This window comes from Calidris pugnax, unplaced genomic scaffold (genome assembly GCF_001431845.1).
Source record: "Calidris pugnax isolate Ruff unplaced genomic scaffold, ASM143184v1 scaffold9, whole genome shotgun sequence".
Lineage (NCBI taxonomy): Eukaryota > Metazoa > Chordata > Aves > Charadriiformes > Scolopacidae > Calidris > Calidris pugnax.
The window spans coordinates 359,005-384,883 of NW_015090778.1; the positions used below are offsets into that span (position 1 = coordinate 359,005).

General features: G+C 47.8%; 1 protein-coding gene across 1 annotated transcript in view; it reads right to left on the bottom strand.

Moving 5' to 3' along the window:
• Positions 1-25,879, bottom strand: part of RPTOR (regulatory associated protein of MTOR, complex 1) — a 137,471-nt gene that overhangs the window by 40,422 nt on the left and 71,170 nt on the right. The window contains exons 12-21 of the mRNA XM_014950324.1: positions 23,162-23,245; positions 21,658-21,768; positions 17,576-17,650; positions 16,923-16,988; positions 16,152-16,343; positions 14,583-14,723; positions 12,618-12,735; positions 11,127-11,267; positions 10,569-10,727; positions 2,698-2,816 (exon numbers count right to left, since the gene is read on the bottom strand). Coding sequence (XP_014805810.1) covers positions 2,698-2,816; positions 10,569-10,727; positions 11,127-11,267; positions 12,618-12,735; positions 14,583-14,723; positions 16,152-16,343; positions 16,923-16,988; positions 17,576-17,650; positions 21,658-21,768; positions 23,162-23,245 — 1,206 coding nt within the window. The remainder of the gene's footprint in view (positions 1-2,697; positions 2,817-10,568; positions 10,728-11,126; positions 11,268-12,617; positions 12,736-14,582; positions 14,724-16,151; positions 16,344-16,922; positions 16,989-17,575; positions 17,651-21,657; positions 21,769-23,161; positions 23,246-25,879) is intronic.

The window sequence follows — 25,879 nt, forward strand, 5'->3', positions numbered from 1 at the left end:
GTCCAGGACAAGAGATGTTTCAAAGCCATAAAGACACAAAGCGTTGCCAAAGCTCTGTGCTTCGAGGCTAAATATTGAGTTCACCAGAAAGGAAGATGCAGTTCACCGACACCACCCAGAAGTACAAGCCCGTGGCTCATTTCTTCAGGGCTTTCAGCCGAGAAGCCCAACAACAACAGGCAACATTGTACAAATCACAGCGTTTTGTTCTGTTGTGTTAATTCAAGAACAATTCAGAGTTCCTAAATGGAACCTCGTGTTGCCTGGATTTTGTATTAACTAGAACAAAAGGGTTAAACCCCTAAATATTCAAGTGTTTTAATGCACCTGAAGCAGCATTTTTGCTTAAGCAAGAAAATCAATTTTTGTTTTTATTCACTGATCAAATTCAACCAACGAAATGGAAAACTGCAGATGCTCAGGAGGGCCAAAGGGCTGTGGGCACCACACAGGCTGCTCCCCCTTAAGTCCAACAAAGCTTCACTGGCACCAAGGAAAGATCTCAGGATACAGTTAGCAAAAAATTTAATTGTTACTGATTTGCATTACCCATCAGACAGCTCCTCTAAACTGCCTGAGCTCCCAGCAGCAGAAATCCCAGTCCGTAATGAAAGGAACCGAGGCCAGATCACAGCCCAGGAGCTGCAGCCTCAACTTCCATTTGGGTGAACTGGTAATGGGGTTTTTTTTTTTTTTTTTAGGGGGCTGCAGCCTCAACTTCCATTTGGGTGGGCTGGTAATGGGGTTTTATTTATTTTTTTTTTAATAATAAAAAAGCCTTTTTAGAAGGTATCTTAGCCAGGTGATACCAGCAAAAGCAAAGCCTGCAGTATCACAAAGTGCACAGCAGTTTGCTCGCTATAAAGGCAGCTGCCCAAAATTGAGTATTTAAATACTTTCCTTCTGGATCTTACAGCTAAGGCAAAGAAGAACGAGTAAATTTTGTTCAGGGAAGCATCCCCAGATGGAAAACTCTGAAAATAGAAGGTATCTTAGCCAGGTGATACCAGCAAAAGCAAAGCCTGCAGTATCACAAAGTGCACAGCAGTTTGCTCGCTATAAAGGCAGCTGCCCAAAATTGAGTATTTAAATACTTTCCTTATGGATCTTACAGCTAGAATGAGTTAAGTTTTGTTCACGGAAGCATCCCCAGATGGAAAACTCTGAAAATGGGAATTCTTTTATTATTTTGCAAAGCCCAGGCCAGGGCAGCTGCCTGGGATGCTGAGCACGAGATGCCCGACACCCACCCACTCCAGCTCTTGGGCTCTGCTCAGAACTGAGGTGTTTAGGTCAGAATCAACACAATCTCTACCAAACCAGTGCCAACAGTAACCACAGACATCACAGCACGAGGATGGGAATTCCTGCTGGCTGAGCAGGGCCGTAGCAGCGCAATGAAGGCACCTGCAGGGCTCAGCAGCACCTTCACTGACATTTATACCTCTCTTTCCACCAGCAAGGGAGCGAGTCTGAGAAAATACCGAAACCAGGAAAAGCAGATCTGGTTCCTCTTTACATCCCTTTTAATCCCACAGTAGGAGCCACATTTCATTTTGCAAAGAGGCTTCCAAAACACAAAACCGAAAGAGTTTCATGCATCTAGAGCAGAGAGGGGGGAAATCTTTCACCTTTTCCTTTCCTCATTCACCTCCAGCCTGACCGTAATTTGCTGGAGACCTGAATCGCCGGGGAAGAGCTGACCCATCGTCCCCACTCTCAAAATCACCCTCTGTCCCAAACCCCAGGCTTCACCCCTCACTGACACGTCTACTTGAAAACAAACAAAAGAGTTCAAACAATAACTCGTTTTCTCAGTAGGAAATCAGATTTAAAAGCAAGAAGTCTCTAAGGCGTTACGATGGCAGTGCACAATGCCGGCTTCTCTTACTGCAACTCGAGCTTAGGAGCCTAAATCTGAGGATTTTGGATTATTCCGTGGACACGGTCAGTAAGAGAGGTCATCGGCATTGCCATGGCTCATGGGCTGGATGCTGGAGCAGTAGGAAGCGGGGAGGGGGCAGTTGGTGAGAAGATGTTCTTGGGGGGGCCTGGTGCTTGGTTTGGGGTGGGAGGTGAGGGTGCTCCTGCAGCTCCCCGAGCCGGCAATTCCCAGTCAGCAGTGATGGCAGCCTCCAGGGACATCTTGTCACCCTCGGAGGATGAGATGTGATGAGGATGGTGGCTTCGGCCGGGGTGGCAGGGGGAGTGGGGTGGCAGGGGGGGGTGTCTGCATGCTGACTCACATGTACTAGTTCACCTGGGTTGGAGAGCCGTTGTGGCTTCAGTCTGCAGGCCAGTCCCACTTGCATAATCTAAATCAGTTTGCAAACGGACAATTGAATGAGGTCGATTTAAGGTTTCTCCCAGGGACTGATCTAGACAAGTAGACTTGTAAACAAGACCTACCGTCTAAGGTCTGCACCTAATTTATACCCTGAAACAACCCCAGGCCCTCCCCCGTTTCTTTATTTTACCTGATCAAGGCTTCACGAGTGGTTATCATTTTGAAACATTAAAAGCTCCTCCTGCAATAGACCCAGACTCAACGAGGACCACTCACCAGAGCCCTCCAACGGATCTACTCAGTTGAGGCTGCCTACGCTTTGCCTAAGCATGAGAAAAATCAACATACAAACGATTTGAACCACAAAAAAAAAAAGCCTCCCAGACAGACCCGAAGCCAGAAGGGCGTACCTTGTAGGCAATGCTGTTGAGAACTTTCATAGCTAAGTCGGAGACGTCGGGATAGGGATCAGCAGCCAGGTGAAGGAGCACTCTCCAAATCTGGGTATAAACACTGTTGAAACTCACACCTAAAATAATAAAGAAAAACAAAAACAAAAAACAAAGCCCCACAGCACATGACAATCCATCAACTCAAACGCTTTGATCTTATGTGAGAAAATTCATTAGAACTCCAAACATCACAGTGACATCCAGGAAAACATCAAGAGAAGAGCTCAAAAACACCCTGCACGGGCATTCTGTCTCTGGTTTGTCTTTCTCTGTGAACTCTGCAAGGGCTTGTTAAATGCAAGTGGGAGAAGGCAAAATAAATTAAAGACCACCTAAATAAGCTTCAGTCGAACCGCTGGATTTCTGGGCTCCTGAAGCAAATAATCTGGAAAGGCCAAATGGATAATGTCTTTGGATTTCCCGAGCTAAAATACTAAAGAGCATAAACCCACAGTTACTGGGTTGTATCTTTATGGTTATTTTTATTGGTGTTTTAAGCACTAATATTCAGTTTGAATGTTCAGGGGTTTATATATTCTACAAGTCTACTAACCACCTAAATGTTAAAAATGAAGCTCTGGGACCCGCACCCTTGCGAAGCAGTAAGTCTAACCCAGCTCTTCCTCCTGACATTTGTACCCATTCCTCAATTGCCAATTTGTTATTTAACAAGAATATCTGCTGTTTGGTATTTCAGCAGAAGGGACTGACAGATTCAAAGTACAAATCAAATTAATAAGCATTTGCAACAACTGACAAAGTTCTGTGAACATTTTATTCTCCTGCTTTTAGGCGGATCTTTAATTTGTTATTCTTTCTTCGAAGCCTCACAACGTCTAATAGTTGTAACATCGTTGTTTGGGAGTTGAGCCATTTGGACAATATATTAAAGTGGTTGCACTAACAAAAAAAGGAACTAAAATAAGAATTTCAGATGAGTCACGATCAACGGTAAATGACAGATCAAGCTGTTACTGCATCTCCCTTCGTGTTTCTGGAGGCATCTAAATATAAAGTGTTAAGGCAGGAAGAAGGGGTTTGGTGGTCAACAAGCAGCTTCTCACCTGGCAGCTGCTGAAGCCAATGTTCAGACCAACAGAACATGGTCTGGTACGAGGTGTCCCCCTTAGGGCAGGGGCTTGGAAGAAGATGATCCTTAAGGTCCCTTCCAACCCAAACTGTTTTATGATTCTATGAATTATTGCCCCACCTTGAGTGCTGTGTCCAGTTTTGGGCTCCTTACCACAAAAAAGACATTGAGGGGCTGGAGCTGGTGAGGGCTCTGGAGAATAAGTCTGATGAGGAGAAGATGAGGGAGTCTCAGCCTGGAGACAAGAAGGCTGAGGGGAGACCTACTCACCCTCTACAAGTCCCTGAAAGGAGGGTGTAATTATTGCCCCACCTTGAGTGCTGTGTCCAGTTTTGGGCTCCTTACCACAAAAAAGACATTGAGGGGCTGGAGCTGGTGAGGGCTCTGGAGAATAAGTCTGATGAGGAGAAGATGAGGGAGTCTCAGCCTGGAGACAAGAAGGCTGAGGGGAGACCTACTCACCCTCTACAAGTCCCTGAAAGGAGGGTGTAGCCCTCCTTTCTCAGTCTCTTCTCCCAAGTCACAGGCAACAGGACAAGAGGAAAAGGTCCCAAATTGCACCAGGGGAGGTTCAGGTTGGATATTAGGAAAAATGTTTACACTGAAAGGGTTATTAAGCCTTGGAATGGGCTGCCCAGGGCAGTGGTTGAGGCACCATCCCCAGAGGCATTTAAAAGACAGGTTGACATGGTGCTTAGAGACATGGTTTAGTGATGGGTTTTATCAGAGCTAGGTTGATGGTTGGCCTAGATGATCTTAAAGGTCCCTTCCAACCCAGACAATTCTATGATTCTATTCTCTGTTTCTATGAAAATAGCCCTGGAGAGTCCAGCCATGAAGGCTGGCTGAGGAAGGCAGGTATCACCCCGCTCCCAGAGCCCACACAATGCTCTGGGTTTGTCTGCCTTTGCCAGGGGAACCTTCCTTCTGCCAGAAACATTCCCCAGCGTGTGACAAAGCATCCTGCAAACTGTGGAGGCAATGACCCAACTCCATCCTCCTGCCTCACCTGCACAGAAAAGGGTCTCTCACTCATCTGACACCCTATGGATTTTCCAAGCAGTGTCTATTACAGGGTCCCACTCAGAAACCTCACACCTATTTGTGATGGCCCCACTTGGGGCCACGGCAGGTAGGGCACAGGACAAAGACACAGCAGTGCTAAATCCTCCCAGGAAAAACAAAGTTGATAATTCCAGGAATCAGTAACAACCGCCAAGACAGGGCAGAGTCAGAGGGCACTGACCTGCCCCGTTTGGTTTGTGCCAGCTGAGACCAGAGCCCGAAGCCCACGAGATGAGGGAACGTGTGAGGACAACGTGCCTGAGCAGAGCAGACCTGAAGCATCCCAGCTCAGGTTCTGGCTTTGGTCATAATGGGCAAAAAAGTCATTGTCTTTTTCTCATATCCGCGTTCAAATAAAGAAAATGTCAATACACAATAAATAAAGTGAGTCTCTGCTTGGGAGAGGGTTGGGCCTCCCAACCCTACAGGATGGTGATATGACGCTTGTCTGTCTTCTCTGGGCTTCTGACCATTTAGGTTTTATTTTTGCAATTGCCACATTTATCCTGGAAGCTTCTATTGCCAGGGAATTAGGAAAAGAGGAGGGGGAAGGAGAAAGAGCAAGAGGCAGAGAGACAAAGAGGCAGTGAAGCAGCCGTCAGTGATGTCACCTGGGGTCTGCTCCGAGCTCTGCCTCCTGCGTTTGGGCCTGTGCTAGAAGGTACATAAGGACCCATGGGAAATCTGAGCAGCTTGATTTCTTTTAAAGCCCTTGAAAGACAGTAAAAGGTAAGGGAAAGAAAGGGAGAACGAGAGGGTACCCATCAGATTTCCCAGTGTCTCTGACAACCACCTCACCCGTGACGCAGCCACGGAGAAAAAAAAAACCCAACGACCTTTTTTTTATACATCTAAGCATCACCAAAAAAACCAAATTAAAACAGAACCACACCAGCGCAATTCCTCCTTCGCTCCCAGCCTTTGAAAAGAACAGAGGGAATTTCTACAAAGGCATCTCGGGCTCAGAGCTGCTGCTCGAAGGACCGGTCCTTTCTTCTGCCACCCCCCGGCCCCGTCGGTGATGCTCGTGGCGCTGATTCAGCCGAGTGACACATCTGACACTGCTCCTCCTGACACCCCGGCACCCAGGCAGGGGGATAATGGGAGGCAGCAGAGGTGGCGGGAGGAACAGTGGTTTGATTTCACCTAATGGACTGAAATGCAAAAAATATCCACGAGACGCAAACAAAGAGCCGAGCAAGGGGGACGGGGTGTTAATCTAAGCAGACAGCTCTGTAATTAGTCAGGCTGATTCAAAGCCAGTTAAATGGACCTTGCAGTATAGATTTATGTTTACAAAATTATTCCTCTCTGCTAAGAATGTCAAAAATAAATTGCCTGCCTTTACTGACGACTTTGATTTTCTTTGCCTATGCACAACTCTTAGTTCAGTTCAGCAGCATCACGCCCGGCCTGAGGAAGGGACCTGGCTGGGGTCCTGCTGCCAGGTCACCGAGTGCACGAAGGGCAGAACCACGCTGGATGCCAAAATGAATGCCAATGGTTTTATTTATTCTTTGACTGGGTTTCTTACCAATCCCCTGTAAAAATCCCTGCAGTGGTTCCAAGCCTGGATCTCCAGAAGAATGTGCGGTCCCCTCCTCACCCAAGGCAGCAGCAAAAGCTGCCCCAAAGATACCCGAAAGATGCCCCAAAGCTGCCCGAGTGCTGGTGCCCCCCTGGGATGGGTGGCAGCTCCTCTGCCTGCACAGCCCCAGGGCACAGCGAGGCTCGGACTGGAAATGAAACGTGCAGCTGAAATATTTCAGGCTGAACAGTACCTGAGGATGTGGGGTATGTGCTTCCCACCAACACTAATCTCAGGTAAACCTGTATCCCCAAGTCTCTCCTCGTCCCCTGAGTGACACAGAAGGTCCTGTCAGAGCTTCTTGGCTGAAGAGAACACCTGAAATCCCAATTGCTCTCCAAACTCCACAACTGCAAACAGCAGCCCCTTCCCTCCAGCAACAGCAAATCAGTGTCTCTCGCACAGACCTGATGCTCTGGAAGCTGCTGTTCTTGCACGGGGCCGTGCAAAGGGTTTCCCGCACACTTCAACCCCTGACAGTGATTCAAATGGCAAAGCACGAGTTTTTTCACATTTCAAGAGAAACCAGAAGCAGCTCATTAAGAAAAACATGTTTCCCCAGAGCAGGTACTTCCCCTGGACCACGGCTGCCACAGCCAACACAAAAGTAGCCACCATGAAGCTTCCACTTCCAAAACCCCCTCAGATCCCTGTATTTTGCTACTGTGCAAGTTACTGTTTACAAATACTGCTGGTTTACCAGTTACTGCTTACAATTCCTGTGCATTTAAATATATTGCCTAGGGATAGAGGAGGAGGCTCTACCTCTCCTAACACCACCTCTCTCATCTGCTGCAGCTCCCTGTCCACCTGCATCCCTCCTCATCCTCACCACAGCAGCCTCCCGCTGGAAACGTTACTTCGAGGCAGCTCTTCAGGACAGATCCTGTGACACAGCAAAGAGTTTCCTGTCCCCAGCCTCTCCTGCTGGAAAAGAGAACTATTCCCCAGCATTTCATCGCTCCAAGATTTGTTTTCCTCCTTCTTTGATCATTCCTTAATAGAATCTTTCCAGCGACGCTCTCTGTAGGACAAAGATTTTAATCACGCGGTTTGGATATGAATAATCAGCCTCAAGGTATGCAAAACCCCCATCTAAGTTTCTTCCCTTTTCCTATCTTTAAACTAAACTAAACTAAAAATTTCCAGGACACCAAGATTAATGAGCAGTTGTAAGGAATAAGCAGCGAAGCTCAGCTTCCCATCCAAACTGATGTCTTTGTTGACTAACCAAAAACTGCCTCTTGCCAGCTTGAAAACGTGGGCCAGAAATAAACGTCTCCTCTGGTAACAGGACTGTCTGGCCAAGGAACAGGCAGAGAACAGCACACCGTGACAAAACCTGCATGCTGCATTGAGGGGGGGACACTACATGGGGACACATGGCCTATAATTAGCCTGTGAATCTGTTTGTAAAATGGCAGAAGAAGAAATGGAGAATTTTTCCTGAAGGTTACGTGAAGAAGAACATTGTGTGATGCTGCAGTGTCACTGAAATGGAGAGACTGATGCAGAACAACCCCTCCAGCACCATGTTCCTAAAGCCTCAAGAGAGGAAGAGAGCCCTGAACACCAGTGAATCCACCGAGGGAACGCAGAGCACCGAACACAGAATTAAACAGTGGTTGAAAATTTCTCCTTTTATAATGACAGACTAGATTGCTGCTCTGGTTTGAGCCTACCCATGTGCCCAAAGCATCCTTCTCACTGCTCCGCCTGTCTCAGATATTTGGCAGAGTCATTACTGCAGAGCCCAATTACCGTGACTTCTTCCAGAAGAAGGAGAGTAGAGCAAAGCATCTCTTCAGTGGAGACAAGCCCCTCACCCAGACGGACTCCTCTCTGCTTTACCCCCCTTTCACCAGCTGTAGAGCAGTGTTTTATCCTGATTAACACTTTAATGAGGGGGGGTTAACGTGAGGCTGGGCTGGCTCCGCGGCCGCAGCACCATCGAGGGGGGCTGGAGCCGGTGGCATTTTGAAATCTCTTTCCTTGGGGAGCCAGAGAGAACAGGCTGGGAGCTGGTGATTCTTCAGGAGAAATGAAAAAAGCCCTGGCTTTCAGCAGGCAAACGCTGAAGGTAATGGGATTCTGTGCGAGTTATGAATTTTAAACACTTCTATAAGCTCCGTCGTTTCCAGCTGGAGATGAGCTCTTCCGATTGAATAGGAATGAGGGAGGCTTTGGAGAACTGCTCTTTTTGTTTTCCCAGGTCTCCCTCGCTCATCTCCAGCTCAGCTCAAGATTCTTCTGAGGGGAGAAGGCTGAGGGGAGACCTTATCAACGCCTACAAGTATCTCAAGGGAGGGTTGAAGGAGGAGGGAGCCAGACTCTTTTCAGTGGTTCCCACCGAGAGGACGAGGGGCAACGGGCACAAGTTGGAACATAAGAGGGTCCACTCAAATATGAGGAGAAACTTCTTCACGGTGAGGGTGACGGAACCCTGGAACAGGCTGCCCAGGGAGGTTGTGGAGTCCCCTTCTTTGGAGATTTTCAAACCCCGCCTGGATGCTCCTGAGTAACATGCTCTAGCTCTAGGCAATCCTGCTTCAGCAGGGGAGCTGGACTAGATGATCTCTATGGTCCCTTCCAACTCTAGAAATTCAGTGAAATTCAGTGAAATTCAGTGAAATTCTCCAATTCTGCTGCAAAGCTCTCAGGAGACACACACCAGCCACCAAGCAGACACCAGTTGGCACCAGCAGAAATGAGGAAAACTCAAGTTCTAGCTTAAGATGGAGAGAAATTTCCTACCATTCCTGTCATGCTTTAGAAGATCCAATTTCACTACCTACAATCAAAAGCAACTGAATTGATCAAGTTTCTAATGAACACAGGGCTTTGAACTGCCACAGGGGCTCAGGAATTCCAACCCCAGAACGTTTCAGCTCAGGAGATCCAAGTCACTGTCACTTCATCCAGAAAACAGAGTAGAGCAAAATGTTTCTTCAGTCAAGGTCAGTCTACCCCCCAGGTGGACTCCTCTCTGAGCTACACTGCTCTTTTTTTCACTGATTTTTGAGGGCTAGAAAAATACAGGCACATTTGCTGATGACCAAGGAAATACAGAGGCTTCCCTCAGCAATTCCCTGCTGCCTCCCCTGCTCCCAAAGCTCCATCCTTCCACACGTTGTCCGTGCTACCATCCCAAACACTTTAGACTGTCTGAAAAACTACAGGTATTTTAAAGCACCGCTACCGTAGCAATCAGACACGGCTGAGAAAGTTCCCTGAAAAACAACCGAGTTGAACCAGCTCAATATAAACATCCCAGTTTTGTTCTACAAAAGAAAGGCAAACAATTCACTACACACAAATCAGCCAAGTGCTGCGTCAACCCAAGGAAAATTTCCTTTCCCTCTGTGCTACACAGAGCTCTGAGCGTTACCCAGAGCCAGGTGCTGGGCGAGAAGGGGCTCGTGGAGGGGTGGTAAAAAGCTCATCATTTTTATCGGTGACGTTAGAGTTGCTTCTCTGGGAGGGACCAACAAACAGACCAACTGGAGGCAGCAGCATCACCCACAAACTTCTTGCACAAGAGCAGATCTCTGTGAAACACTCAGTCTTTTTGCTTTTCTGACACAGCCTGGGATTTCTTCTTTTTTTATGTCCTATTTTAACAATGTGCATATAAACCTGCATAGGGAATCAGCCAGGTGAGGCTTCCTCGGGTGAGTAACACAATAAGGTGCCTGTGCTGCATGGAAATACCACCCACCTGAAAAATAAGCTGGGTTGAAAATGCCTGTGTGCCCAGCTGCCACCCACGGCACCGGGAGTCCTGGCTTTCCTTCTCCAGCCAAGGGCTCTGCAGTGGAGGTGAAATTCCTCTATATGCTAGATTTTGTGCCCAAATTCCTAACTGTCCATCACAGTGAGGTGTATGGCTGGAGCCCCTCATTGCCAGTCCCTCCAGCAGGGCAGGGGGGACTCTGCTCCCAACCACGAGAGCATCATTTCTAGTGGGACAAGGAGTTCTGCTGCAGTAAGATCTAGAGGAGCGAAGACCCAAGCTCTCCACAAAAGCTAGTGCAAGCACGTGAAGGAAGGTGACACCAAGGGAAGGGTAAGAAGGTCTTTACTCACCTATCAGTGAATTCAGAGAAGAGTAAGAGCTGACTCGTCTCATCTTGTCGATGGTCTCAAAGGACAGGATATACTCCTCGTTCTCAGGGCTGCCCAAGGTGCTGCTGGCGCTGCTGCTGGTGCTGAGATTCCCAGGAGAAAATGCAACAGAGCTGCCAGCTGCCAGGAGGAAAAGAGAGCATATGCCGACGCAAGAACTGGCAAGAGAACAATTTTTACCCAGGAATAACAGCCCTTTCCTGAACCCTGCAACGCTCGACGAAGGCGCAGGCAAACCCACGACACTGAATGTTTAAATACAGAGGAAGCATCAAGGGGTCAGAAAAGATTCAGTTAAAAATCCATGCACGTTCGGAAGTTGGAAGGCACCTTTTTGTTCCCCAAACACTCAGAAAAAATCAATACTAATGACCAGAAAATTGAAACTAATTATGAGGGGGCTTCTCATCTAAGCACTTGGAACTGGCAGCTGGAGAAGCCAGGCTAAAGTCTCAGCTCGTGTTGTCGGGGGCAGAGAAGAGGTAAAGAAAAATGAATGAATTTTGAAACATCTCTTACATTCTTCATTCAGGCTGAGGTTCTGCAAGGACTTGTTCAGGTTCCTCGCTGTGGTAACTGCTCGGATGTTCCCGTAGGAGCTGACGGACCGCAGCCTCGGTGTACACGGACCATCCCGCACTGGGGTCAAACTCCCACCCTCTGTGGGTGCAAAATTTAACAATTACAGATGTAACCAAAGCCATCAGAGCCTTCTGGTTATTTCCCAGCAATAATAGAACTAAAATACTACCAATATGAACAGAATTTAGTCTTTGCCCATTGGGCTAAAACAGAATGAGGGATGACAAAGGACGCTCTGTGCACATGGACCACATGTGTCTGCTGTTGAGGCTGTGATTTTTTTTTTATATCCAATAAACCCAGGTGAGCTGAGCCTGGCCAGTGCCTGCAGACTGCCCAGAGGCCCCCTGACTCCTCCTTCCAGGTCGGTGCTGGCCACTGCCCAGACACCGTGCCAGGACACGCTGCAGGCACCAGGCAGGAGGCAGCCTTTGCAGGCTTCTGTCTGCTTCTGCTCATTAAACACCCACTACATTTTCTCATTATAAAGAGTGACAAAAATCCTGCCTTCCTAACCAAATTTCAGGCCTGATTTCAACTCATATTTCGACCATGACCTGGATAATTATAAGTTCCCAAACTTTCTCATTTTCATTCCTGAATACAGACACAGCACCACGGCTCCAGAACAGCCAGTTTATTTGATTGCATGATGCTGGTGGGGCTGATGCTTCCAGTGCATCCTACTTCAGGTTCCTTTTGGATAAGGAAAAGCACTACATAAACTGCATGTAATGTTTATTTCCTGCAGCAAAAAGGACAAACGTGGAGAAGCTTATTTTCCGATAGGATTTAGTTATTCAGACAATAGGGAAATTAAACTACTCATTGCAGAGACAGCACAGGGTCTCCTCTCCAAGTTTCCATTGCAAAAGTCCCATTATCCTTCAAGATTCCCAATGTACTTAACATCTAAAGAAAATATGAGATTAGCAACAATTTCACTAGGGCTTTTCATCCCTCACATGAAGCAATAAAAAGAAGAAAAGGGATGGGAGCATCAGAGCATAAAGGCACAGAGCATAAAGTTCTTCACTGCTGCTCATCGCTGTGGTCAAGCTTCTCATTAGGTCAACGTAACACTGAAGTTTCAGGTATAATTTTGGTGGAAAACCTCCAGTCTGGTAAGCCTGTGTGAAGGGAATCCCTTTGAATTTGAGAGGGTGTTCAGTCTCCACATCTTGCCAGTGAGCTATAGCTGTGTTTTTGATGGAGCCTGAGAGGAGGATGTGTTTCTCCAGTGCAATATATTACAGTGCTAACAGAGAGCAGAGCTCCCCACCACCCCACTCACCTTTGCAGCGACGCTGCTGCTTGATAAATCACCACCAGCAAGAATTTCATCATCTTGGGCAAACTCTTTAAATAAAAGTTCCCGAGCACTTTCAGGCTATCCATTTCCTGCCCACACAGACACAAAGCACCTACCAGTGGCAGCTGGAGAAGGGAGAGGGTAATTCTTCTCTTCTTCCATGAACTGCAGGGCGACGGTGCAGAAATTGCTCTCGTACTGAACCACCAGGTGACTTAAAGCCACCACCAGCTCCTATGGAAAGAGCAGAAGAAACAAGAAGTTCAGGGTTACGTAGGTCAGAAATAACGGACCAAAAGGGAAACACAGAACAATATGGTCATTAGGGTTGATATTATTAGGTGGCCATCCAGACTAGTCATTTTCCCTTCACTTCAGTGTTTCAAATCTAATTCTTCATGAGTCTTTTATACCTGAACAGGCTCCTGCTACTCTTTGATTCTGCCCAGTATTGTCAAACTGATGGTGTCACAGAAAGTACCGAACTGGTACCAAACACCCACGAGAAGTGTGTGTCTCCTGCTGAGCAGCAACCAGTCGTGCTGAGGATGAGTGTCCCCAGCCCTCCCTGTGCCACACACGTACACACGGAGCAGAGCCCTCATCCTCCAGCCTGTCCCACATTCGCTCCCAGCTGAAGGAAACAGAACTTGACAAGAGGCCCTTGGGGACGTGGCTCAGCTCCTCCACAAAGTGAATCTGAACCCTCTGCCAAACCACAGGGTCTCAGCAGCCAACGGGAGAACGTGCAGCCCCTCTACAAGGGACCACCAGGGTGTCTGTTCTGGCTGCCACCTGAGAACCCGAATTACAGGGGTGGGGAGGGAAGAGAAGGTGAAGCTCAGACCCTCAATTAGGTAGGGCTAATTGCCGGGCAGTTGGAAGCAGCAAAGGGGAGAGGTGGGGAGCTGGCTGTGGCTGCTGGTCTCGGTTCAGGGGACTAATCTCCAAGAAGAGAGATTTATGAATCTCAAAGAGCGTACAGTGCGACATGCAGCTCTCTCTTGAATTAAACTGATTAAATGCTGGAACGAGACAACAAAAATTAATCCTCACAACGCTGGTGACAACTGTCAGGGTGTTGATGTTCCAGTTAAGTAAACACAAGCATTAGGATGCCTAAAGACACCCATCAAGAACAATCCAGAACGTCAAAAACTATTTAACGTACTATTGATGGCGCATCGGAAATTGTGATTCTCCAAAACCTGGAGAATTACTCTGAAACAGTCCGTCATCCCTCCTTGTGGTTTCTAAAAGCAGCAAGATCTTGCTGCTGAAGAGAGCTCTCGTGTTCTCTCCACAGCATTCACTCCCTCTCCTCTTCCTCCCCCAGGACTGCCACATACTCCCTGTTTCTAGCACAACATTACTGTTCCATTTAAAACCTGAGATCTTGTAATGTAAAACACTGCAACCAAACCAGCCATCAACGGAGGAGCATTAGAAGAAGGGCAGCCCAGCAAGAGCTCTCAGTGTTTTGTGCATCTGAAAAAGACTTCAGTGTAATTGCTCTCCTTCCTTATCCCTGTCTTCACATTCTCTTTAAAGGAAAAAAAAAAAAACAGGATATAAAAATTTCCAAAAGTCCCTGAGACTGTTACTGCTATTTCAGACATTTGCTTAGTGGAACACATGAGCTAAACCAGAGATCTGCTGTTAAACACACATTTTGATCTGAACAACAATCTTGTCAACACCTGGGCACTACCACACATGACACTTTACTCGTATTATTCCTGTCCGTAGGCTCCTTCTACTGCAAATTGTAAACCAAATGCTGTAATACGTGCACTGAGAAAGGGCAAGTGGATGAAAGAGCATCCCAGGAGGCTGCTGCCTGTGAGCCCTGAGCCTTCAGCCACCCCGCTGGGCTGATGCTGTGGCTTTTGCTGGTGGCGTCACACGTGCCTGGAGCTTCTCAGCAGGACGTGAGGTGAAGAGACTTCACAACGAAACAGATACTTCCAAATGAGTCACATCCATTGACAAACTAAATAATACACTCTCCAGTTAAGTGTAGCACAGAGCCCCCATCAGCATGAATCCCCCAAAGCTGGGTTCCCCCAGCTCTTCCCTACCTTCCTGACCATGGGGCTCCCGTCGTTGATGAGCTGGGCCAGCATCATGGCCACGTTGTGATCGATGGTGGTGGAGTGATCCGTCCGCTCCGCTGAGTTGCCCACAAACGTTCCCAGAGCAAAGACTGCAGCGCAGCGAACCTGCGGGACACAAACACTCATTAGTATTTTCCTCTTGTTTCCAGCTCAGAGTTTGCCACTGGGATTTCCTCATCCCCACAAACGGCGTCTCTGGAAACCTGGACTGTGGCAGGGAAATAGCAAGGGCTAAACGGAAGCCCGTGGAGAGCAAAAAACCAAAACAGATTCAGCAAAGCACTGAGTTTTAAGTATTCACGGATGCAGGAGTATATTTAATTTCCCAGAATACCTGGTGACCTTCCCATGGGTGATTTTTCCAGTTGACGTTGCCTAGAATATTAATTAACAGGAATAATGTACACGGGGAGTTGCTGTTGGGATGTGAATCTCTTTAATAAGAGTGCTGAGCCACCGTCTTCAGCTAAGGGCTCACAGAAAGATGATGGAAAAAAGAAAAGGAGAAGAGGCAGCAGCTCAAATCAGGGTAAACTCTGCCAGATCACACAAAGAACAGAGGGATCAGATGGTTGGGGAATCTCACAGCTCACCCTGGCAGGGGCTGCCAGTGGTGGGGACACGGGGTAATCAGCAACTGAGGGATGTGCTTTGTGAAGTAGAAATGCTCACTCTGGCTTCTCCAAGAGCTGTCCCCATGTGCCATGGGGACAGCCAGCCCGGGTCTCCACGTTGAGGACAGAGAGTCTGCCTCTGCCCAGATCCCACCTGGAAAACAGGGAAAAGCTGGGGCCGGAGGAAGGTGGAGGATGCGGGACAGAAAGGCTGAAGGTAAAGGGGAAACTAATCTCCAATCTGGGCACGTTGGCAGAGGGTTTGTCTCCCCCAGGGCGTGTGATCTCAGCAGGCTCTGACAGGCTCTGTCAATCACAGCCGGGCTCTGCACCAGAACTGCTTCCCTCTCGGAGAGTTTCTCACACAGGTAAAACACGTTCAATTAAAGATGTATTTTCACACATACCAGGAGCAGAACAGTTTTCCCACTTGGACAAAAAGACTAGAGGGTTTTTTGAGTTTTGGGACCACATTTTTAACAAGCTTCTGATATGCAAGTAAGCAAAAAATATGGCATTTCCTAATTCCTGTGCCCAGATGCCAAGGGCTGCACAAAGGGAGCAGAACACTTTTCCAACTTGGACAAAAAGACTAGAAGGTTTTTTGTGACACACAGTGAGTTTTAGGACCACATTTTTAACAAGCTTCTGATACGCAAGTAAGCAGAAAATATGGTGCTTCCTAACTCCTGTGCCCAGATGCCAAGGGCTGCACAAACTCCTCCTGCATCTCTTTGGCTACTTCTCTCACAGCACTTGGACGATTTGCCCCACCTTGAAGAAAAAGCAAGAAGAGCTTTCTCTGAACCAGACACAATCATAAAGCTCTTGAAGGCCCTGGTTTTCTAAGTATTTCTGTGTTCCTCTGCCAGAACCCTGACAATGCAACCGGCGTTTGTTTTACAAGTTGGATTTTTACCTCTGGAATTGGATCTGAGAGGAGACTGTAGAGCTTTTCGTGAGCGCTGTCTCTCACCCCGCACCACCTGGCTGAGTCAAAGTTCTGCCAAATGCGTCCCAAACAAATGGCCACCCACTGACGCAGAAGAGGATGTGGATCATTTAACTGCTCCAGGCAAATAGCAATCAGGTTTCCTTGAAGGCAAGCTTCCTAAAACACAAATCAATGCAGTTTATTTTGGATGACAGCTCCCCACCTCATCATCGAAAAAGAAGATTATTTCTGAAATAGACAGGAAATCAAGAGAAAATAATTATTCAGTGGTTATATACTGATTTTGTTGCAAAATACCATTTGGAAGCAGCAGGAAAGGAAGGTCATCTCCAGGCTACTATAGCTAGTTAAATGGCTGAGCATTAGAAATGTTTCCTGTGATGCATAAAGCCTGTTTTTTCCTCATTGGAAATACTCCTTGCACATGTCAAAGCCCCAAGGTTTATGGCTCATTCCACGTACCCTTCCCAACAACTTTATCACAGCCATCAAGTTTCCACTTGACAGGAACCGGCACTATTTCTTTAATGGCCCTGGAGGGGCAGCTCCGAGTGTCCTTAACCTCCACTTCCAGGTGCATGATGTGTTTGTCACACCTCCAGGGCAATTTTTCTTTTAATCCACACAAAAATAATGCAAAGCAATCTCCTATTTCAATTTTCCAGGAGGCTGTTATGGAAGTGAGGGCTGAGGGCAGAGGAGAGGCAGGAGGGAGTGAAGGGTGCTGGGACTCACCTGCCCCGTGGTGTAGTTGTTCACAATTACAGCCAGGATAAAAGCCGTCATGGTCCTGTGTTCAGCCTTAAAACAACAAACAACTAATTGTTATCTAGAAAACAGGTCAGAGAACAACTCTAACCCATCCTTTCTGAAAAGTGGGATTGTTCTAAGCGCAGTTTGTATCACATTAAAGGAACAAGGGAGGGGGAAGCGAGATAGAATTTTCTTGTTGTGCAGCGCTGGCACCAGTGCCACCAGAGACTCCAGCAGATGGCCAGTACCATCCTCCCAGCCAGCCCCCGTTTATGGGGTACAAACCCCTATTGCAGGAACCCACAGAGAACGTCTGCAGAGACCAGCAGAGCCCCAGAACTACTGACTGCCTCTGTGCCCAGACCTCCCCCCAGCTCCCACCACCAGAGAGCAACCCATGCTGCTGTGACTTCAGATGAGTCTGCAAATTCCTGCTTGGTTTGGCTCCATCACCTCAGGAGCATTTTTAACTCCCCTGGTCGCTCAGCAATCCCCCCCCAGGAGAGCAGGGGGGTCACGGGAGACGAGGTGGGACATAGTCCTGCCTCAGCACCAGCTGTGTCCTACCAGCAAGAGCAGCTGGGACAAGCTCAGCAAACACCAGGAGAGTCTGAATAAGGATGGTTTGTGCTTACCGGCATGTAAGGATCTGCCAGGACAGAGAGGAAATATTTGTGACCATTGTCCTTCACGAGGTCAGCTTGGCACGACTGAAAAACCCGAGAGAGAGAAAAACACAATGAGTACAATAACATGAGAATAGTTTTTCCTCCAATGAGGTAAGAATATTTCACGTCTTAGCAATTTTTCTCAAATCTTATTTTCATTTGAGAAGGCAAAGAAAGCGCAAGCCCTCCATGGGGGGCACAGCCAAACATCCCCTGGGAGAAGGGCTGATGGGGACAGTGGTGTCTGAAGCGTGGCACCCTCTGCCACCCCCAGGGAACCCTCTGCCACCCCCAGGGAACCCTCTGCCACCCCCAGGATGACAGGAACAGTAAGTGAAAATGTGGCCTCCTGCTTCGGAGAAGAGTTAAATTGTCTGTGTCTCTGTCTCACATTAAACCTTCACCGATATTTGAAAGCCACCAAAGGCAAAACCGAGGAGAACCCAATTAATTTTATTTAATTTTTTTCTTTTTATTTGACAAAAGAAAAATTATGTAAGATTAGATCTTCTAAAAGCCCCTTGTTGAATTCTCCCCTTGATTTCCACTCCCAGGCCAAGGCAACGAGCCTACCATAGCTCAGGTTTGCTGATCATTGCTGCAACCTTTGGTTACGGGCTGACGTATCGGGGTCAAACCGAAGGAATACGTACTACGAAAGCAAAAATTTAAGGAAGGAAACACCAACTGGGCAATCTGCCCCCCCTGGGGCTGTGCTTCTGCTGTGTGCTTCACGCCAGAGACAGCATCATGTATTTTTTATCAGGCGTAGAAGGTGAGGGAGGGAACTAATGGTTGAAAGCAGAGGGGCTGGCGAGGCAGAGATGCAAGAGAATATTTTATTGCTGAAGGGAGTAGCGCTGCTGGTTTTGGCAGGGCAGGGGGAATGGACTGATGCCAGGCTGCAGCTAAGAGAGGCTTTCCCAACTCCTCTGTAACGCTGCACAGAACCTGCACTGCCTTTTCTCCCCCCATTCCATTCTCCGTGGGAAGACTGTTCCTTACAAAACCCAGCCTCCTGGCTGTAATGTGGGCAAACGGGCACCGATGGCGAGGAGGCTGCCCATCTCCATACCCATTCACTGGGCTGATGCTGGTACCCACATCCCCGAGGGCTGGAGGGAGGAGGCAGCTCCTCTGGAGCCAGTGTTCCTGCTCCAGCCCTCCCTGCTCAGATCCTGGGGACACCATGGAACCAGGCACTGGGAACACCGACCTCCTCGGGAATAACCAGCTACACTTGTGAATCCTGGTACCACACGGCCAAAACAAGTTGCAGGCTCGGTGTGGAAGTTCAGATCTTACAGCAAATATGAAGTTCCCAGTGCTGGGGAAGAACCATGGCATCAATCTCCTCTGTCCCCTCAGTACAACACATGGGAATTGTAATTTGTCCCTAAAAATCCTACCAGTTTCCAGAATACAACAGCACTGCCACAGCTCGGGGGGTCCTGGGCAGCAAACCCCCCCTGCCCCACCACATCACCCTCAGGGAACATGTAACTTGTGTATTTGTATTAATGACAAGATGAGAAGTGGTGGCCACAGTCCTGCCAACAAAGGACACATCTGGAGAGTAACCATACTATTTATGTCACCCCATTGATTTAAAAAGTATGAGAAATGTCCATTTGCTGTTGTCTTCACCCAATTCTCTGGAGCAGGAAGATCTCTTTTCACAGTCCCCCTTCAGCACCATTCACATTTTCAGTTGTTTAATGTGCACGTTTTTTTGGTCTTGCTTAAATTCCCGATTACAATCCTTATTACAGGTGGGCAGATTTATTTTTTTTCCCCTTCAAATTAAAGTATTTAAGATTCAGAGGGTGCTGGTTACCAAACATTATCAACATTTACCTGGGTTTTGGTAAACTTTGGTTGGAACTGAATTTGTTCCAATGACACGTGGCCAAACCTTGTGTTCAGCAGAGGAGGGTAAAGACTTGTCTGTATTGATATTTAGCAAATAACATGAAAGGATTCTTTTAGTTTCTGATATCATAGAATCAGAGAATGGTTTGGGTTCGAAGGGACCTTAAAGATCATCCAGTTCCAACCCCCTGCCCTGGGCAGGGACACCTCCCACCAGACCAGGTTGCTCCAAGCCCCATCCAGCCTGGCCTTGAACCCCTCCAGGGATGGGGCAGCCACAGCTTCTCTGGGCAACCTGTTCCAGTGTCTCACCACCCTCACAGCAAAGAATTTCTCCCTAAGATCTCATCTCAATCTCCCCTCTTTCAGTTTCAAACCATTACCACTCATCCTACAGCTCCCCTCCCTGATCAAGAGTCCCTCAAAATCTCTCCTGTAGGTCCTCTTCAGATACCGGAAGGCCATTATAAGGTCTCCCTGGAGTCTCCTCTTCTCCAGACTGAACAACCCCAGCTCTCTCAGCCTGTCCTCATAGGAGAGGTGCTCCAACCCTCTGAGCATTTTCGTGGCCCTCCTCTGGACCTGTTCCAACAGGTCCACGTCCTTCCTGTGCTGAGAACTCCAGAGCTGGACACAGTGCTCCAGGTGGGGTCTCACAAAAGCAGTGTCGAGGGGTAGAATCACCTCCAATATTTGTTCCCTTTCCAGAGTGAGAGCTTTGTCCCCTGGAGCTGCCCCGTCCTCCTTTCTCACTCACCCCCTTGTGTGAAGAGCCCGGGAGAGACACAGAAATCCTAATACAACATTTTTTTTGCTGTTGTTTTCTTTTAAAGTGCGGCCAACCAAAGGAGAGAGGCAATAAAATAGAAGATGGGATGGAGAAATACCCGCAGGGGAGGGTAAGGGGGAAGAGCCCTCTCAGCTTGGCTTCACCTCCCGAGGAAGGGAAGGACGGCACCACACACCATGTAAATTATACATGAGCCTGCTCTGACACCTACCTGGGGCTGCATCAAAAATGAGCTTTTCAAGAGTAGCTTTAAGATGAATAGTTTTCATTTTCTTTGCTTTCCAAAATCCTCTTAGGATGTTAATGAAAATGTATTTATAAAACTAAACCTGACAACGCTGGATCAACAGCGGGGAAAAATTCCAACAAATTCAATATTATTCTCCATACTGAAATGGGAGAGATATAACAAAAACAAACCCCCAAACAGGCAAGATCCAACTTCTAGAAGCAGTTCAGACAATTTCATATCAGCTTGTAATCGTGCCTGCAATTAACTGTGTGCATCGCTCCTAATAATTTTATATTGCTCAACTAATTGCACCCACAAACCACAGAGTCATATGTACAACTATACAGATTTATCTGCAATTACTTACCTGCTTAATTATTTATTTTAATCCCCACAAACCAGAGCTCTGGCTAAGGCCACCTTTAAAAATCAGGGCTGAGTTTTTAAACCTCATCCCAGAAGGTGCTAAGATATTGTAGAGAAGATCAGAATCATGGATCATGGCAGGAAAAACCTGGCTTCGGGGCAGGGGAGAACTACTCCTGTGCCAACCACCACGTACGTTGGACTTGGAATTGGATTTATAAGTTAAAAGTCACCAAAAATTGTTTTTGACTTTTTCCTAGAAGAGTTCTGTGTCTGAGGACTACACCCAGCCCGTTTGACAGGAATGGTCAAAACAGAACACAAAGTGAATAAATTGAGGGGGAGCAGGAGCGTGTGCCCGCGCTCTCCTGGGAAGGTGGAACAGGAGGGATGAGCACGTTTTAAGCCCTTTCAGCAAAGAAAGTGATTTCTTCCCCAATGCAGATGCAACCAGTGAGACCTGATAAAGCCCTCCAGGCTTTTACCTGGAGCACCTGGACCCTGGAACCAGAGGTGACCTGTGAGATGTTCTGTGATGCTGCAGCGTTAACGTACAGAGCAAAGCTGCTGAACCCCCCGGTGTCAGCACCTTATCGGGGGCTGCCCATTCACAGAGTTCCAAAAGTGGCTTTTATGCACATGAAATAAATTAATGAGATAACACGCTGGTCTCCAGACAACGCAGCGTCTTTCTGAAGGACCTCAGGAGAAAGTCTCAAATTCTAAAGCAACTGGATGAAGCAAAGGGTGCTGCAAACCCAAAGACAGAGCCAAGCTGACGGTACTCACGCTGTCCACTGCCAGAATTTTGGCCCAGATGAAGACGAGGAGGGGCCTCAGCTCACGAGCCGAGCTCTGAAGCAGCTTCAGGACGTAGGGGAAGATGCCGACAGAGAGGGCCTGGGGGGGCAGAGAGAAGAGCAAACCCCGGTGAAGGGCTCGGCGTCTCCGCAGCGGCAGCGCCGGGTGCTCTGCTGAGCTGCAGCTTATTTAACCACACAGTGAGAAATTCAGTAGAAAACAATTTCATACATTTCTAGTAAAAAGGGCATCCCTGTGTATTTGTCTATTGCTCGTTTTAATCTTGGATGTCACCAGATATTTTCAGACTCTTTTGGTCCACAGAGACTCGGAGTTAATCTAGCACTGGCTTTTACTCGTTGCAGCCTGTGCTATTTTATGCTTCATGATACGCTGCTCTCTCCTCAGCTGGGGCCATTTGCTCTCTCAAGTAAACATATTGCAAAAGCTCAATAATTACAGTCCTCCCACTGGAAATTAAAGAGGCCTCTCGCCTTACACAGGCTTTTTACCAAGCCTTTTCTGTGGGACTAGAGACAATGCTCACAGGAGGACATGCAATGCCTGAGAATCCTCCTGTGACTGCAGCCCCCCCTTCCCAGGCTGCAATGGAAAGGAAGTATCACCCACCCAGTCATCACCCACCCAGTCCGCCCAGTATCGCCCAGTGGGATGGCCAACCAGCACCATAAAGCAGATCAAGGCTGGAGCAAAGGCCAGGGTGGCTGACCTGCAGCTCTGCTTCGATCCTCCTCCAAGTTTATAACCCCGAGGGCTTAAGATCACCTTTAATACACAATTTTTTCCAACCACTGAGGGCTGAGCTGCCTGCGAAAGCTTGGAGAAGGGAGTCTTGGCTGAGATGAAGGAGGAAGGTAAAGAAAACCAGTAAAAAGCCCCATCATAGAGCTATTCCACAGCCAGCTGGTGGTTCATCTTCAACATCGTTATCAACAAATAGCTCCATTTACAAGAGTGTTTTAAACCGCTCCCCTGTTTAACTCTTATTTATTACCCACGCTGTGCTAGCTGCTTTCCAAAATGCAGAAGGCAGCTGCCTCCTCCTCAGAAGAGCTTATAAAATCCAGCGACCACATAGATAAAGAAAATAATGCAGCGAGTAAGCTGAGAGCAGATGATACTCCTATGACCTGGTTTTTGTTCTTTATTTTGCATGACAAACCTTCTCATTTGTCCCAGGTATTTTCTCCTGTTTTGTCCCTTACGATATTTTACAGTAAACTATTCCCCAAGGGAATCCTCTCCCTACGAATGCAAATGAACAGCTACTTGGCCTTCTTGATTAATACAAACCCCTTTTCTTTTAGGGATGCTTTCTCCACGCATGAAGAACACGCAAAACCCCTGGTCATTTGTCAAACCCATGGAATATCTTCCACGCCTTCCTTCCATAAATCATCATTTGTATTTTTTCGCCTATACTGATAGAGAAATCAAGACTTTCACGAGACCGTACGCAACCTCCACGCACCAAGCTCACTGCCCAGGGACCCAGGTCCAAAAACCTCCCCAGCAGATCGAGCGCCCGCAGCCGATGTACCTGGCTCAGCAGCACCTGCGGAGAGAGGGACCAGAGTTATTCCTAAAGAGAACAAAACCCCTCGTGACCACAGAGGAGACCTCAGAGTTTTATTTGACTCTGAACAAACTGAGCAAACAAGCTGGAAGACAGAGCCTGACCATTGCTAAGTATCACCCCACTGAGCAAGTGTCACCGGGGGGTGACACAGCGCTCTCGCCATCACGGTGCAGACACCCCCAGGTGTTTTCCTGGGAATACAGCCACCCCATCTCCCCAGCATTGCTCCCCTGCTTCTCTCCACTCCCTTCCCTCGAGCGCCGGGGTGCCTGCACCCCACAGCCCTGCTCCGTGGAAGCAGCCCCCATGGATCCCAAATATTCTCACCGCCCTTCCCCAGCAAAGCGGGAACACGGCTGTACCCGCAGGGAGGACCCAGAGCTGAGGAAAAGTTCCAGCCTCCCATTTCTCAAAACAGCTCAGAAGCAGAAAAAGAGGCTTTGCTTTCCTTGGCAAATCGATGTAAGAGACTTAAGAGGGAAGCAAAAGGTCACACTAGTCGTTAATAAAAATCTCATTAAAACGGAGTCTGACAACGATAATGAGGTGGTAGTTTACTGGCTTATACCTACCCTGGTGTGAAATATTAACAGACAGACTTTCAGTTCTTAATCTCCTTAGCAGATGTAAGATATCGGAATGCACCATTTAATCCTCAGTTTCAATTGAGGAACATCCCTCAGCATGGGTCTCGGGGAGAGAGACTCGCTGATTTACCTCCCCAATTCCATCCCCTCCTCGTGTTTACTGCATACTCAAATTAAATTATTTTTCATGTTTGATATTGAAGAATAACTAAATTACGTGGCTCGTGTCTCCTGCTATGGCTGACTGATACTGAAGTTGTGCAGAGAGAGTCCAGAGGACGAGAGGAGGATGTGTTAACTCCTCTAATCGTTTCACCTCCCGATATCAGAGCTCAGGTCTCGGGACAGGTCATCAGAGAAAGGATTTTGGTCATCCTGCCCTAGTTGGCACCAGCCTATTCCATAACCTCACTACAAGACTTGGCACGATTAACAACGTGCTTTAAAGATGCCCAGGATGGGAATAACGGGGGCAGCTGCTGGAGATTAAGCAGTAGCAGAAACCAGGGCAGGGTGGGAGCTGGGGCGGCTGAACCAACAGACGGGGACACGCCGGGTGCAGGGCGCTCTCACAGCATTATATTTGACCTTCAGAAAAAAACCCACCTAAATCCACAAATTCTGTCGTAGCTGGGAAAAACAAAAGGATGTAATTGAAGATTTCCAGGTGAAGATATCAAACCCCACCTCACCGCTGCCTGCATCCCACAAGAACCTTTATCAAATCGTGCGTAATTTTAGAAGCTCCGTTTCATTATTCTCAAAACCAAAAAAGCCATCAGTCTCTCTCAGGTTTTTATATTCCCACCTCCCCAACTGATTTGCACAATCACCTGAAGCCAAAACTGACACAAATTCCAGAGACTCGGATGAGGACGTGGGGAATCTCTGCACAATTTATGATCTTTTAGGGAAATGGTGGAATCGGTAGAGTCTGCAGTGCAGGCCCACAGCACCGCCCCACGTCCCTCCCTGACATCTGCCCAGCATCACTCCTAAACAGACTCAGGGAAGCTAATTATGTCCACAAGTAAAAGTTAGAGATTAACCAGGACACAAGAAGATAATATAAAAATCCAAATTTTAGCAGGAATGTCCTGACAAATGCAGGATGGAAGGAGGAGGCTGCAGCAGGGCTTTCTGTGGAGCAAGGGAACCCCTTGTCAACGTGCACTGGAGCTCATACAGCAGGAGGTACCTCCACGAGCACCCAGCATCTCCTCGGGCTCCTCAGGCTGTGTGTGCCACTTTCTCCTTGGCAACTCCTCTATCCTCCACACCAGGGGCCACCTCTGGCCAACCTGCCCCACGCAGCCACAATTCAGAACAGAAAGCAACTTCTTGAAGTCAATAAAAGGCCACTTACAAAGGACCGTTTCCCTGTCCTTGACAAGTCCAATCTTTCATGGCTGGCATCACAGATGGCCCTGGCACTCAAGACACCCTCCTGCCCCAGGGGCACACATCTCAAATGGGCAAAGAGCCTCTGTCAGGCTCCAGCAGCAGAGTCTCAGCACTCCCATGGGGTCAAAGCTAAGAGATACTCAAAAGGGGTCTTAAAAGCACTTCCTTCCCTCTCTTCATCAGTTGGTCTCTGATTCAAAGCATCTCAAACCTGTTAACAAGGAATCTTATTCCACTACACAATTAATATGCTTTAATTATATGAATAATTACACTGCCCTAGCTCACTTTTGCTCCAGGAAGGAAAGCAGGTTCCTTTGCCAGGTGACCTCTCAATTCCACTGCAAGGTTAAGTTACCTGCAGAGCCCTCTGCTGCCAAACAACTCGCTGGAAAGCAGCAAAGTTGTTGCTGGAACAGAAACCTGCCTTCTCCCATTGCACCGACAGAGATAAACCACATGTATATTTATCCAACCAATCTCTCCGGGCTCGGGAGGCTCAGGAAAATTATGCTTTGGTCGTGCAGAGATTGATGGTGCTGTCAGTCACGGAACAAGCTGGTCACTAACAGAGGAAGGTGAGTCTTCTCCACTTAGTGAAAAAAAATCCCACATCTTT